This window comes from Protopterus annectens, chromosome 6.part0 (genome assembly GCF_019279795.1).
Source record: "Protopterus annectens isolate FY-2018-M chromosome 6.part0, PAN1.0, whole genome shotgun sequence".
Taxonomy (NCBI): Eukaryota; Metazoa; Chordata; order Ceratodontiformes; family Protopteridae; genus Protopterus; species Protopterus annectens.
In genome coordinates this window covers 847,600,073-847,617,218 of record NC_056737.1, presented here as the reverse complement: position 1 = coordinate 847,617,218, position 17,146 = coordinate 847,600,073, and the positions used below count along the sequence as shown (strand labels likewise).

Sequence of the window (17,146 nt, the reverse complement as noted above, 5' to 3'; positions counted from 1 at the left end):
TTTGATTTGGGCTCCAGTGGCCCTGAATGCACCTGCCATCCAGGTGTGCACCCCAGGCATAGTCTGATGTGTCTGTGATTAGGGTCTGGGCAGTGTGGGTTTGTGAAAAGGGAAATCCCTTGTTGTGGTTGAATGCTGCTGCCCACCAAAGAAAATCTTTCCTTAGACATGGTATAATAGTTTCCAGGTCCTAAGAATGTTGACACCAAAGGCTCTTTAAGTACCATTGAAGTTTCCTCATATGCAGCCTGGAATATGGAATTAGTAGAATGCAGGAGGCCATGAACCCTAGAGCTTGCAGGATTTTCCTTGCAGATAACTGGGTTCTGGTGGCCAGTTGAGAGAAGTAGCCTGTCAGATAGGCTTGTTTTTCTTGAGTAAGGAAAGTCATCTGGGATGCTATGTCCAGGCTTGCTCCCAGGAATATAATTTTCTGACTGGGGACTAGTTTGGATTTCTTTTCATTTATAGTGTACCCCAGTGAGGTCAGTAGGTCCTTTACAAATGTCAGGTGCTGCAACAGCTTTTCCTGACTGTCTGCCTGAATCAGGCAGTTGTCCAAGTAGGGGTAAATCTGAATATTTCTCTGTCTGCAAAAAGCAATGGCTGGAGCCAGGCATTTTGTAGAAGCTCTGGGAGCACTGGATAAGCCAAAGGGAACTGCAGAGAACTGGTAATGCATAGATCCTGTCCTGAAATGTACTTAGCTTTAGAAGACTTCAATTCCGTAAATGAAAACTCAGGTAGTGGCCGACCAGCACTTATGCAAACTGCTTCTGCTTCAGGCTCCTCGGCAAGAAAGACTGATGTAATGGCGTTAGCTGCCTTTTTTTATACCACTGATGACCTGACATCAGTCCTGGAGTGACAGCAACTGACGCAGAAATACTAAGCCTCCGGTATTTGGGCCACCTGAGGGCTACCCCTGGCAGGATAACCCAAGTGTGTTGACTGCAACAGTGAAACACAAAGAGCATCATATGTATCCTGAGGAGTGAAATGTAGTTTTCAGCCTCTCTCATGGCTTTGACCAGTTGAGGCTATAAGAGGAGGCTGAGTTACTTTCAGTGGTGTGGTCAAGCCTGGAGGCATTTTTAAGCTTCAATGTTTGCTATAGGGTGTTTAGCATTGCTGGTGTGGTTGGCATTGCTCTGACTATCAGAGCAGTACAATTGCTGAGTGGTATGATTTGTCCCTCCGTTAAGTTTATTGACAGTGAGGTTAGTTTTGGTGGTGTGGTTACCATACTACATATTCTGACACTTTTATTGTTGTTAAATATTTCTGTTTTGAATTATTAATACTACCTGAGTGTATTTTATAAGTTGCTAGTTAACTATTATTAGGTTTGCTGCACTGAGTTCAATTGTTCCATATTATGTTGATTAGTGTGCCTCATTTGGAGATGGAAGGTTAAGAGCTAGGCAGATGGTTTTACAATATAAGTTAGCTTGGCTTATACAGTGCGCTAACTGATGTGGTCTGGAATCACAAAGTTACCCTGGTTGTGGATGCTGATAGGTCCCTTCATGGATGGGGTTTAGTTTAACATACTCGACTGGTAGTTAAATTTATCTTGGGTATTTGATAGGGTCATTGGAAGCATAGCTTCAGTCATGGGTGCTTTGTCATAGATGGGAGTGGCGGTGGTATATTCCTTCCCGGGTTGGCAGGATAGGTTGTCCTTGAAGATGTCTTGGAATGTATGTTATGTATTTTGGATGATTTACATGTCTTTTCTTTCATGCAGATGGGGTCTTGGAATGCTGCGGCTGTAATTTGGAATAGGTGGGTATAAGGTGGAGCCTTCTCTTTACATATTAGACGGTTTAATTTTGTCATTTTCTTTGTAGATGGTGGTGTGCCGAGTACCAGTTGTGACGATACACAGTGAATTTACAGATGATGGAAGCAGTGGTGAGCGAGGAGTTTACACATGGGGAGCACGAGTGGGCAACAGTTATTGATGGAAATTGCTGAAGTGCAAAAGGCATCATGCGGTGTCTTGAAAAAGCAGTTTGAAAGGTGATGTTTTGATAGGATGGATGTTATTGCCACTGGAATGGGGCACAAGGAGGGTCTGAGTAATCACCTTAGTAAGGCATGTTACAGCTCTGTGTTTAATTAGTGGGAGCAGATTATTGCATTGGTATAGGGGTCAAGTAAGGAAGGGGTAGGTAGGGAGGCCAAGGGGAAAAACTGTCGAGGATAGTTTGGAGAGCATGGGGATCCCACGGGATGAGTAGAGTCACAACATTAATAGGAGCACAGGAACTTTTAGGCTACAGCCCTATGGCTCTTGCAAGCCAGTAACGTTCAGTCTTGCTTTCTTGGAACCTTGGGGTGGTTGTATTCGCTCATCCATTTGTTGAACTGTAGGTGGGTGGAAGGGCCAATGAGGTGTTTGATATGATGCTGAAGTTTGTTCCTAACGGGTAGTATCTTTGGGGTGACAAATTTGTCCCTTGAGTAGATAGTGTTTATATAACCCACTAGGTCAAGGTTTTACAGAACAGCACAAGGATCATTGCATTTGGGGTTTGGGTGAATTTTGCAGATAGGGTTTTAGGAAACATGGTAGGTAGATGACTGTGTTGGGGTAGTTTAGAAGCTGGGTGCATTGTTATAGGGGAGTTGGAAGGTTTTAAAGGAAGCTTGGTTGCAGGATAAGACAGCTGTAGGACAGGTCTTAATTAGCTGCTAGTGGTATAGGCAACATAAGGAAAGAGCTTTCGAGGGGAAAGGCTAGGGAGAAACAGGGGTTAAGAATGGTTTGGTAATGAGTGAATTGGGGGTGTTTATGGCTGTGCACGTAGATTACTTCATTGCTGAGCATAGGCGAGTTTGCAGGAACTAGGTAAAGGGGTGCTGGTTTTCTGCCATCTAAGGTTAGGACATTAAAGTTTTGGAGTTAGATTATTCCCTACGAGAATGGGCTGAAAGGGTATGTATTCTCTTGGTGTGGATGTTCTGGTGGTACACTGGGGTCATGGTAATTCTACTTTATTTGGTTTCATTAGGGTGTGTTTCAGTGATGGTATGGCAAGGGGGCTTATAACAGGATTCTAAGGTGCTTTACAGATGACGGGTACATCGAATGATGTTTGGCTTGACCCTTCCCTTTAAGGGAAGTAGTGGTTGAACAAATTTGGATAGAAGGGAGGGGGAACAGCCTGGTCTGGCTGGTTGTCGGACAAGAGGGATAGGCTTTCCCTCCTCTGTTCCCCCTGTGGTGTCTGGATGTTCATTTCAAGGATCTGGGGAAAGGAAAATGAGTAGATGGAGGAATTTTGCTGAATAGATAAGCAAGCTGAGGTAAGGATGCTGCTTATTTAGTGGAAGGAAATTCAATGAATGGTGTATGAAGTGAGATGGGACGCTGCTTCATGAGTAAAGTAAGCAAGCAGAGGTATGGATCCTGCTTGTTGGGCAGGGTGAGTAGGTACGCTATCCTGATTAACATTACAAGGACAGTGTTACGTAAGTAAAGAAAGTGAGCAGAGCTATTGACGCTGCTTACTGGGGCAGGGTGAATAGGTACGCTTCCCTGACTAACATTACAAGGATGTTATGCTGTGTTTAGAATCAATTATATTACGAATAGTTGTAATTAATGAATTTGGTGAATGAAGCTATGTTATGGAAATCTAATAAAGGTTGTCAAATGTAATTTGGTGTGATGTGTTTATTGAAGGGGACTGGGACAAATAGCAGTTGTCTGGGGTTGAAAGCTTGTTTAACTTAACTATGAAATAATATGCTTCCAGATAAGAAAATATTGCATAGTGGAATCAATCTTCTCTTAACTAAAGGAAATATAAAGGCTAAGTCATGTTTTTTGCTGACTCTCAGGCAACTGTTTACTAGTTTTTTTGTACTGCATGTTCTTAAATAATATCTGTTGTTCTTAGCCCAACAAAATGTAGTATTATGCATGTACACAAACCTGAAGAAGCTCTATTAGATGAAAACAATCTGGTAGAAAAGATTTCTAAGGACGTTTGAAGATTTATGTTAACTTTCTTTTTGATACTATAATGAAATGCTTTCAGGATGTCTTAGCAATTATTAATGTGTAAATTTTAATTTAACTTTAGTTTAGTTCGATATATTTTGTAATCACAGAGCTTGAATTAGGGCAGCACTGTGTCGAATATCCCACTGGTGTATGAGGGAAGGGGTATTTGGCAAGTAAACATGCTAATTGTCTTTTACAACACAGCTACCCTAGTAAGCCACTCCCATGCTTTTAAACGGGTATATAAATGGAATGGTGAATGCATACACCTTTATTCTGTTTTTTTTTCAATTACTATTTGGATTGCTTGTCTGTGTGTTTTTACTAAAGAAGATTCAACTTGAGCCAGCCAGCTTGTGCTTCCCTACTTCCATTAATGGATTTATACTTTGGAAAGTTTAAAAAAAAAGTATTTCCACTGCCTGATATTATTTTGGATTTTTATTAGGTGCCTGAATTCTAGGGAATCTTACATCTTCCACACAGAGAAGTTTCTTTATTATTTGTTTTTGGACCCAGTATATTGACATACTGGGTTTGTGATACTGCGAGGGACACCATGGTAACTCTTTGTTTTGGTTATTTAATGAACATCACATGCAAATTAAACTTCATGCCAGCCTGAAAATACCTCTTACTTACCTAGCTGTTCATCACAGCCTGCATACATATGCCTGCATACCATGTTTAGACTAAAGTGAAAGGAAAATTTGGCTAATAGGTTTATAGGTTCCCATTAGGTAAGTGACTTCAGAGGACTATTAGAAGCCTATTCATGCACTTCCATGAAGTTTTTTGCCCATGTAATTTAAGCACAAAATAAACTATAGCAACAGAAAATTGACGTTACCCTTTTCCATAAGGAACAATGCTGAAAACATTTCAAACGCTGCACCCTTGCCACAACAGCAGCGATATTAACACTCTATACGTCTTTGTTTTCAGATTTTTGGAATCCCATACCTTTGCTTCTTTTTTTCATCCATGGAGAGCGATTCAGTTTTTATCTTGCATTTATATGGTTGGATTATTTATGGAGTAGGTATGCATTGCTTAGTACTGTAGATTACTTTCTTTTTCCTTTGGCACAGGGTTAGTGCTACATGTTGAAAAGAGCATCATTCCTCTAGCTTAGGATTTGACTCCTGCAACCTCAATTTGTTATGCCATGTGGGTGTCACTACTGAATAAGGCGCTTATGAGAGGGCTCAGTACAAATCTGTTCAGAGGCTCTTGTTGGTCCAGGAGCAGGTATCATGGAGTTATTGCATTTGTGGGAGGTTGGCATAAAGGTTAAGGTGTTTACTTTATAGTCACGAGGTGCAAGTTTTGATTCTCCCATGGGGTAACTGGCTAGGCTTAAAATGGCTAATACTAACCTATGAACCTTTTATTTGGAAGGTTTCACTTTGATTTTTTTATATTAGTGTTGTGGTTCGATTTTCTTGGTTTTATTTTTGTTTAGGGTAGAATTTAATGTTTATGTTATGGAAATTTCTTCTACATATTGTGCAGTTGCTGACTTTGGAATATGTTTTTTGACCTTGCTGTAAATTACTATACTCGTTTAACCTTATTTGAGTGGCTTGCCAGATGTCTGATGTGCTGGAGAGAGATCGTAGAGATGGGGTACAGATCTTTCACATTCAAAAGTCATCCCACTAGAAGTGCCTTAAGGGTCAGTTGGAGTTAGGTGTAACAATATGTCATCCTGATGATTCTAAGTTGGTCACACACAATAATATTATATAAATGAGAACTGCTTCTGGATGACCACTGGAGTTAGTTTTCATGAATACCAGAGCAGCTGGGCAACTGACTAATAGGTACTGTCCACCACTGTCACACAATGATTTATATATAAATATATATGTATATATATATATATATATATATATATATATATATGTGTGTGTGTGTGTGTGTGTCTGTGTGTGTGAGTGTGTGTGTTAAAAACTGTATCATAAAAAACACTTGACCTACTGTGAAGAAATAAGACATTAGTGGTGGTACTCCATACCATCAAAGTTTATAAAACTATATCCAAAATGTTATGATCTCCCATTGGTTTGTTCATATATTACATGGCTGTGACTAATGTTTTGATTGGTACATGAGATCTTTAGCCAGCACATGTCAGGGCAGCTCGCAATCACACAAATGATTGTGTCAGCAGAACAGCACAACCGTCCTCCAGTGTGGTGGTACAACAATGCTAATGGGGATCTCTGGCCCAAAAGCCAGTACTAACTACACTGAAATATTGATACAAAACTAGGTTAGTCAGACTCAGAAAAACAAAAAAACTGCAATTTTTTAATAAGAAGAAGGAGCAGCCTGAGAATTTCTTATCAAGTGACACCTGACACTGTAGAACTTAATAGACTGAACAGCAAATAAGAAATGTTACTATTCTTGTACACTTTATCTTATAAAAATGACCATGATTTATATACTAACAATCTACCAAAGCCTTAGCTGTATGTAAAATGCAGAGACATTTTATAAACGTGAATGCTTTGACAGTAAATGGTACATAAAAGAGATAAAGAGCATAATGGTGCTTTCTATTAATATAAAGTAAAAGCAGTACTACAAATGATGTTATATACAGATGTGGACACAATGGCAGTGCAGAATAACTAGGTGAAATAGATTTAGCAACAGATGAGTCTGCAGCCTTAGGTGCTAGTATAGATAATGCAATACAACAGATTGCTTTAGCAGACTATCTACACCTACAGGAGAAATGCAGTAGTAGCAAAGATTTATATTATTAAAATGACAAAAATATAAATGTAAAATCAGCTCTAGTAGTACTGGTGAAACCAGTAATCTTATTAATGATCGGGTCTAATGCCAGCGTAGTTTGATGTGCATGGAATTTAACTATGTTTAGTTTGCCATGGACCAAGGAGTGCAGTTTGTGGCAGTAATGCCATTTTGTTTTAAGAATCATGCTACTCCTGCCAGGACCATAGAGAATTTTTACTGCAGGGAAGCCATTTTTAGAACTGTGTACAATGTTTAGAAATCTACCAGGTGCATCTGTAATGTATAGGTATTTCACAAGTCACAAGCTGCACACTAGTCTATACTTTCATCACCCACATTGCATTATCTGCTCTGAAAACATGCTTTACAAAGAGGAAAGCAATGCCTTGATTTTCTGAATTCACACTACTGCAGATACAGTTTTGTGGTGACAACAAAAACGTTATCTGCCTTAACAGGGTACTCTGAAAACATGCCTTTACTGTATAATACTTGTTTTACAGTAACATTATATGAACTATTACATTAAGTACAGTACTTTACCTAAACTGGAAGCAGTTGTTAATATTTGCGATGATAACAGGTATATAATTTTCTTGATGACTGCACTTTTCCTTAAATTCATCCAGTGACTTCTTGTACCTAAGGATTTCATTATAACACTGTTACCTCAAGTAAAAAGAACTGAATAAAAAAAGAATGCTTAAACATTTGTAACATCATTTAACAAATATACGGCCAGAGTAATAAAGCAAATACATACTTGAGATGGTAAACGTGAGTGACATAATTTGGATTTTGACATATCACATATGATATACCATTTATCCTGCTCAGACTATGCCATAGGTTTTATATCTGTGTCTATCCTTATTACACCTCTGCAGTCACATCCTTAGCCTTTCCCAGACTTTACGTTCTTCCTACCTTCTTCCTGTCTCTTTTCCATACTTCTTTTTTTTCCCTTTTGTTACATTGTAATATGCATAACCATATCCACACAATACTTTTTCTTTTCATGTGTACAGCAGAATTGTGATAAAGATACGCATGTCTCATTTGCTCTGTTCTAAGAGTAGTTTAGGACTAGTTTTAATTCACTTGCTACTTTGTTAAAAAGCTAGACATGTTTGCAGTTAGTGTGGATATATATATATATATATATATATATATATATATATATATATATATATATATATACATATATATATATATAGGTGTGTGTGTCATGCACACACACACACACACACACACACACACACACACACACACACACACACACACACACACACACACACATATGTATTTTTTTTTGGTGCCATCATTGATTTTGCTGTGTTTTTGTTGGAACTGAACTGCTGCTGATTTGATGAATTTAACACTAACACTGTGGATTTGTTTGCCTCATTAAACCATTAAACATTATACTATCTATGAGTGCTGATTTTTGTACAGTTTGGATGTTCTGTTCCTTGCACCCTTTTTAGGAAGTCCATGCACCATTTCACTGTCATATATACATGACAGAACTGGTGTATGGACTTCCAAAACAGAGCGCAAGGAGTAGCACATCCAAACTGTACAAAAATCAGCACTTTAGATAGTACAACATCTAATGCTTTAGGGAAGAAAACAAATCTGCAATGTCTAATTTACCAAATCAGTAGCAAAGTATACAAAAAATGGCACTGTAATAGGAACTCAACAAAGCTGCACAAAAAAAATACAAATAAAAACTGCAGTCATGTAAGATAACGTCAGGGCCTACCTGAAGAAAGGAGGCCTGGGACTGTCTCAGTCATATCACTTCAGAACATAAGGGCAACTCAAATAATGAGCTAGACCAGCTAAGTGTTTCCTCTTTTAAGTGTAGACACACAAAAGGCATACTCTAACCAACAGTTATGTGAAACTAATGACATAACAAAAAGTTAAATTCTAGCTTACAAAGAAGTGAGACTAGCTTTAAATGTTTATCATTTCTATTCTTATGTATGTACTTAGATATCAGAAGGATTACAGGTGTACAATTTGATTCAACTGGATCACTATTTGTCCAAATGAGGAAAATAATACCCCAGCATTGTGGTACTGATGATTATGGACCACATTCTGCAATTCCTGTCTACAGCAACATTTAGTATATGGAAGCATATTCACATCTTGGTTATAGTACTACAGAGGGAAGTTAATGAGATTGGGAGACATCATCAGATGTTATGAACACATACAACTATTGTGAATTTAATAAGTAATCATAGTGTTTCATTATGATTAAACTTGCATCAGGCATTGTGTGTATCTGGAGAGGAGTAACAGTGACTGTTGATGATATAAATAGGATGGTAATTTGTAATGTGCAAAGTTTTTAAAAGGAGAACAGACAACACGACTCAGGTAAGCAAAGATGGTACAGATGTTTAAGTAAGTCCTTTTCCTTCTTTTGAAAATGATTAAAACAAAGCAAAATGAAAAGTGTTAGGTTTGATATCATAAATGTACAATACAGATACATGTTACAACTACAGATTACCTTTACTAGCATTAAAATTCATCATAAACAAAAGGCAGGCATCAGCATTGTTGCAGGACAGACAAGTAAAAGCTGCATAAAAATATACTGAGAATATTTATAACTGTTCAGAAATAAGAATATATAGATGTGATGTTTATTGTTTAGTTAGAATGACAATTGTAAAATACTGCCAAGCCTCTGATGACATTTAGGAATCATATTAATTACTAATTTTACTGTGCATCTGAATTTGAGTGTTGAAATCTATTAATATGTAGAATGTGCATCCTTGTTTGCATAAACTAGAATGAATGTCTTAATAATGAAACAGTAATATAATCAATTTGTTTAGATCTAAAATAAAACAAAAACTAACTAACTAATAGACATCTTGCATTTTCTTAGAAGGCATAGAGAAAGTTTAAACTTGATTTAATATCTTGACTGCAGTACTTGTTATGGTGTTTACAACTGTTTTGGTGATGCAGAAAAGTTTACAAAAATGTACTTCAGTTTATACATTATTTTCTGAATATTTCAGTATTTAATATACAAATGCTGCTATGTTGGACTGATTCCAAAACTCAAAGCTCCTCCCTCAACAAAAAAAAGGACAAGTGTTTAACACAACACAACAGTCTGACCTTTAAAGCAAGATTTATATTACTAATCACAGCATATTTTGCTTTCCCAAACTCTCACTGTGATTTGGGTTTTAGTCACCACTGACAAATACAAAACAAACACAAATATATTTGGTTGTATGGAGCAACAGAACTTAAAAAAATGTGTTTCTGTTATCTTCATACTGATGGAAACCCCATCTAAGCAAGTCCCCCTGCTGCTCATAAGACTGCAAACTGATTTAAAAGAAGCAAAATTCTACATGAGTGACACACAACTGCAGAGGCTGCAGTAAAGAAAAATGACATGCAATTTTAAGCATGAAATATCTGAATGCAGTTACTATAGCATGGATGGATACATTGGAAGGATACTCAAGAAAAATATTTGCAGGGTTGTCAGGACATCAGCAATTATGGATACACAATGTAATGAGGTTGACTAAATTCCTATTATACCATGACCCCCCATTAATATTCCAAAACGTGCACACTGATTGGCCAGCGTGCACGTTGTAAATCGACTTATACTAATGGAAAAAGGTCCGGTCACCCGGACTTTTTCCATTAGTATAAGTCTTTTTTAAAACACTGTCTTGCTATGTTAAAGGAGTTTAACATAGCGACACAGGTTTAAAAAAAGCAAAGGAGATCTCCGTTGTTTTTTTTTAAAGCTGTCTCGCTATGTTAAACTCCTTTAACATAGCGACACAGTGTGTAAAAAGCAACGGAGATCTTGCTTTCTCCGTTGCTTTTTTTTTAAACCTGTCTCGCTATGTTAAATGGGTTTAAAATAGTGAGACAGCTTTAAAAAAGCAACAGAGAAGCTCTGTTGCTTATTTTAAAGCTGTCTCGCTATGTTAAACCCATTTAACATAGCGAAACAGTTTGTAAAAAGCAACGGAGATCTTGCTTTCTCAGTTGCTTTTTTCAAAACTGTCTTGCTATGTTAAATGGGTTTAACATACTGAGACAGCTTTAAAATAAGCAATGGAGATTCTCTGTTGCTTTTTTTAAAGTTATCTCATTCTGTTAAACCCATTTAACATAGTGAAACAGTAAAAAGCAACGGAGATCTTGCTTTCTCCATTGCTTTTGCCCACAGCTCTGATGTACTGCGTAGGCATATGCATGCGCAGTACATCAGAACTGCCGCGGATACCAGACATTGTGGAAGGGCAGCAAGGAGGCATTATACAATGCCATTATTTAAGAAAAGTAATTATTTTTTTTCTTAAATACTGTCATTGTATAATAGCAATAACCAACTTCTGGGTGTGGGTAATGCTGGATTTCCCCACGGTTGGCTTTGTTTGGTCCCTTGGGACCAAACCCCACCAACCGTGGGTAAATCCAGCATTACTTACACCCAGGTGTGGGTTATTGCTATAATAAATCTGAAAGAACTGGAGTAATAATTGCTAATATGACAAACTAACTTAACAAACAAATCCTGGGAAGAGATTAATGTTCCTGGAGACTGAAAGATTAGGTATGTGACTTCTTTTCACAAGCACTGGGCAGCAGTGAGACTGGAAATGAAGACACTATTCACTTGACCTCGGTTCCAGTGAAAATTATAAAAATTACTGCAGAAATAAAAAATATGTTAGCTGTCTTGGATGCCAGTAAAGTATGAGTCTCTTCACCTTTGAACAATGTCATTATACCACAGAAACCTAGTATAGCTAAAAAATATATAATTTTCATTTATGAAAATCAATGGTTCTGAAAACAAAAGAGGATAAAACACCATAGTACACCTGCACCTTACCTTAGAAAACAAAGCACCAGGACAGCAGGCATTTCTTTATCTTGCTTTCCTCTCTGTAAATGCCATTTTAAAACTTGTTTTTTACATGCCTTGCAGAGTTCTTTGAATGGGTAATCACAGAATTAGATTAAGTCAGAAATTAGATTTTTATGCTCCAGCTCTATGGCACATATGGGTACAGTCACCAGTGATAACCAGTGTTTGAGTAGTGGTGCAGATGTGTAGGGACTGGGCATACAAAGAGGGAAGTGAGTGGTCAATGCTTGCTCCCCCATCCTAAGGTGGAACGGCAGCCTGGCTCAGTGCTTTAGTAACACCTGCAGAGGTGGAGGTGTACCACCTGAAACAAGCAGCTTAGTGTATAAATATGCAACAAACAGATGGACAATTCAACCATTAGATTCTGCATGTGTAGCAGCATGCATGCACCTCCTGGCTTTCATTCAGCAAGAAGATACCTGGGAAGGGGAAACAAATCCATAGTATATGCAGACTGGACCACTTTATAGCACCTGATTCTTGACTCAGTGGGGAGCAAATAGACAGATAAGGTGTCTAAGAAGTAATGGGTTGGAGGGCTCTTGACTGGACTGGTGAAGCTTGGCTCCGGCCACCACATAGGACTAAGTGGACCAGTTGGGGTCAGAATGAAGAAACCATTGGGTCAGTTCTCTGGACATAATGAAAAAAGGAAATCAAATTTTGATATTCTCTACAGTTTATGAAATCAACAAAGGGGCTTACATAGTGTTCTTCCCAAATACTTCTTCCAAACCATAAGGAAAACAAGTAAACCAGTTCTAAAACCAAAGTTTATTGTTCAAAATATTCCAGTAAAAGACATTAGTTAAGCACTTTCATCCCTTACATATAAAATGGGACATCATCAGAACTGAGCAGCAATTAAAATATTCAGTCTAATTAAAGCCCTAATAAGATCATATGATATACTCCAATAATAGAAAAACATTAATATAACTATGCAATAGCTAAGAAAATGAGCTAATTAAATTGGAGGATGATATGATAAATTTGCTAGTTGACAGTATGGATGTAATTTTGTCCAGCAATTTTATTTTATTTGAAGGAGAATATTTCCATCAGGCCAGGCTGCCAATTGTGGACCTATTTACGCAAATCTTGTTTTGCATAGCTGTGAGCAGCAATATATGCTTGAGTCCCAATGATTTTATTTTATTTTTATTTTATGGAAATGAATTAGTGATATTCCTGACAAAATTGTGAACTAGATCAACAACACTACACAGTTCATGAGGTTTACGCACACTTATTCTGTCAATGAAGTCAATTTCCTGGATGTAACTATTTGTAAAGACAATTAATGAGCATGTTTTATGTCCAAGATTTATAGGAAACCATCTTTTTCCAACATCTATTTGGATTTTTACAGTTGCCACCCTAACCATTGTAAGAAAAACATCTTTAAGGGCAACTGGTGAGAGCTGCCAGGATGTGCTATGAATAGAACCTGTTTTTGGCAAAGGTTGACAAACTATTTAAGATGTTTTTTGATAGGAATTATCCTTTAGATTTTTAACTACTATTCAGAAAACCATGGTAGAAGGTTGGGATATTAAATATTAACCCTGTTGTCCTTAATATGAATTTATACTCAGAAGTACAGTTTGGGCATGGTAGGGATAATTTCACTAATTCCATGGTAGTGACATACAACATGAGCTCTAAGAAGGTTATGGATATGTTTCCAATAATTGGAACATTTTAAAAATTAATGAAGAAGTTTATAAAATATTAGGTGAGAGACCTAATTTTGTTTATAAAACAAGCAGAAACTATAAAAACCTTCTTGAACATCTTATTATTCATAGAACTGCTGGTAAGGGAGGGTACTCATAAATGTGGGCATGTAGTCAATGTCCCCATATTTTTCAAAAATGAGATTATTGTGTTTGATAAGTTTCCATATAAAACTGTTATAGCATCTGGGAATTATGCTATACACTGCAATTTGCAAAGGTTGTTTGAAGTTTTATGATGAGAAAACTGAAAGGTAGTTTTGTAAAAGAATATATGAGCATTTATATGCAATTTCAAAATGTTATGGAAATAATGCTCTTTATAAGCATACATTAGAATATGAAAAATCCAGGTTCTTATTTGGTTTAATTGAATTAGTCCTCTGTGATTCAAAAGATGGATGCTGGGAAATTATACTGGAGTACCGGGAACTGGTATGGCAACTTCAGTTGGGTGCTTCCCAGGGACTTGGTCTCAATGATCAATTATCTGTCATCCCTATTCTAAAATTTAGATCAAATCAGTTCTGATATTGCTGGTTTTGTGGCTTTAGTGTTTTGAGACATACTTATACATATATAATTTTATATATTTCTATTTTTTATTTTCTTATATTTATACATTTTCTTAACTAAGAACTATATTAATGTTTTTCTATGATTGGATAAGTGTATCATGTGATCATTTAGGGCTTTATTTAAACTGAAGATTTTAATTGCTACTCAGTTCTGATGAAGTCCCATTTTACATGTAAGGGATGAAAGTGTTTAACTAATGTCCTTTACTGAAATATTTTGAACAATAAATTTCAGTTTTAGAACTGGTTTACTTGCTTTACTTATGGCTTTACGTATGGTTTGAAAAAGTATTTGGGAAGAATGCTATGTCAGCCATTTTGTTGATTTTATTAGTTTTACTTTCTTGGCTGCATGTTCAAACACTTGGACGTTTTGTTTTTTATGAATTCTCTAGTGTTTAACAAGACATCTGGCACCATACATTAGTGCAGAAATTTAAAAAAATAGACTTGGCATATGAGGGCTTTACTTGTTGTGTGAGAAAATCTTTGGCTAATGAACACAATGCAAAGGTCCAGGTAAATGAACTCTATTCAGATGGCAGGATACAGAGAGTCAGCACAGAGGATGGTCATTTTAAATATATTTAGAAACAACAAAAATGCAGAAAGAGTGGACGTAAATTAGTATTTGCTAAAAACCCAAACATGCAGCATTGTTTATAGATATGAAGGAATAGAATAGAAAAGCTGAGAAGAAATTGAACAAGGTTATAGAAATAGCCTGCGACACTTGACTTTACTTTAAAAATGTGAAATGAGACTGGAATAGAAAGTCCTGAGATGTAATGCTGGAAAGAAAGGAGGAGCAACAAAAAATCTGGAAAGGAACCTGGAGGAAACTGTTTACAAATAGTGCATGGTCTATATTAAAATTCAAATAAAAACAAACTGAACATGCTAAACTGTATAATTATGAAGTAAGAAGGCATGACAGAGTTAAAAGTGCCACAAGGCTGTCCAACTATCTCTTAAAAAATACAGCCGTGGAAATAGTAATCCGAGTACACAGACTGGATTGATTTAGGGCAACAAAAGAATCTGCAGACACTAAGGAAGAATGACTTAATAGAAACGATGCTTGGAATGACCAATAAAAAAATATGCAATGAAAAATAAAAATAATTCAGGAATGGATATGGCAAATGTAGATAAGTCCTGTAAGAAGTAGAGCTCAAAAGAAATAAGTTGTTTTTAATTGGAGTTTATATATTTTCCATAGTAGATTTGTCAAATCCTTTGTTTGCAGTAAAATTATTCCTTCTTTCAGAGATAATTTTAAATGTTACCATCCAGTGTCACTAAATAGACACTCTAACACAATTTGCAAATTACAATACTCTTGTGTTAAATACAATTGATAGTTCTGTTTTCTTAAAATTATTACTGCTTGGATAGGTTGTCAAATGCTGCCTTGTTATGTTTGGTTTTCCAATTTCTCTGTACAATGCTAGAAATTGATATGTTATAGTAATAAGCTTGGTCCAAAGAAATTTGGTTGCCAAACCTTCTTCAAGCCTTTGCACTACCCAAAATTCATAACAATCACAAACATTTGCATTTTACTTTTCTTAATAATGTCACAAAGTGGAAGTCAGAGATCATATTAAAGATATGTTCATTTATGCAGGTCTGTTCTGCAGTGATATAAACTAAACAATGTTTGTTTACTAATGTAGAAACAAAACAAACACACACTCACACAGAATGCCAGATCAGTATATTTAGTGCCCTCATCTTTAATTAAAACAAATCATCTTCCAAATAGGAAATATGCTCCACTGAGTTGATTAAATAGTAAGTCATAAGAAGTTGCATATTTGGCAACCTGTGCTGCATGTGATGCTTTTTATAGTGAAAAAAATAAAAAGTTGACAGCACATATTTTATAGCAACTATAAGCATTACAAAGTAAGAACATTACACAAGCTTTTTAAATACAGTGTCCAATTTTTTGGACTCAGTGATAAACACAGCTAGGGGTGGCTTTATGGACTCCATGCTGGATTACAAGCCGTTAACTTGGCATATTAAATTAAATGCTAGCCATCAACCATTCTGAATAACACCTTGAATATTTAAAGTATGTTAAAATTACTTGTATAAGATAAATATTTTATTATCTCAAAATTACATCTAAAAGAAAATGCTTTTGTATGATTAATTATATATACCTGTATAAGACGGTTCTAATATGAAATGCTGACTTCCTAAAAGTCAGCATTTCAAATGCTCAAAAATCAACAGGATAAAAGAAAGTTTTCTTGTTTTTTTTTTTTTCCCAGAGGAATAAGCCTAACTGGACCCCAATATGTGTGGGGAAATCCCCTATATCCCATGAACTTTTATATACTGACCCCATGGTTGTACCAACTTGAAGATGGGAGAAACCTCCCTAAAAATTGAATCGACAGGACACAATTAGAAGTCACACTGGCAATGATTTCTTCTGGAGAAAACCATTTGGCCCAATGCCATCTGTCTTTTTTCTGAGATCTTCAACAGCTCAAGCAATTTCTCCTTCAGCATAACTAGGGAAGCCATATAAAAGATTTAACATGCATTTTACTGTAGGAAAAAATTATTTTTAGGTGTTGATGTCTGACTGTAAAAGGATACTTATTATCAGGTGTTACCTCTGAATGTATGAGAATTTGTGTTAGATGTTATGTCTGCCTATAATGGATTAGTAGTCATAAAGTTTTATATCTAAGCCACTTATATACTTTCTTTTAAGTAAACTTATATCATATGTGTACTTTGTTTTCTCATGGCTGACTGCTAAATTTTTTGTTGAAGTTATTTCTAAAATGAAAAAAGAAAGGAAAAAAGATTATGTAGGTTATGTCTGGGTGTAAGAGACTGACTATTTATCTCTGACTGTAACTGAGTGCTTGATGTTAGGCCAAACTATAACTGAATGTTTCTTGTCAGATATGTCTGATTCCAAGAGAATGCTTGTTGTTAATTTCTGCCATTACACACAAACACACACACACACACACACACACACACACACACACACACACACACACACGCATGTGTGTATATATATATATATATATATATATATATATATATATAT

General features: G+C 36.2%; 1 protein-coding gene across 1 annotated transcript in view; it reads right to left on the bottom strand.

Moving 5' to 3' along the window:
• TNFAIP2 (TNF alpha induced protein 2) overlaps window positions 1-17,146 on the bottom strand; it is a 101,171-nt gene that overhangs the window by 51,082 nt on the left and 32,943 nt on the right. The window contains exon 7 of the mRNA XM_044073585.1: window positions 7,337-7,435. Coding sequence (XP_043929520.1) covers window positions 7,337-7,435 — 99 coding nt within the window. The remainder of the gene's footprint in view (window positions 1-7,336; window positions 7,436-17,146) is intronic.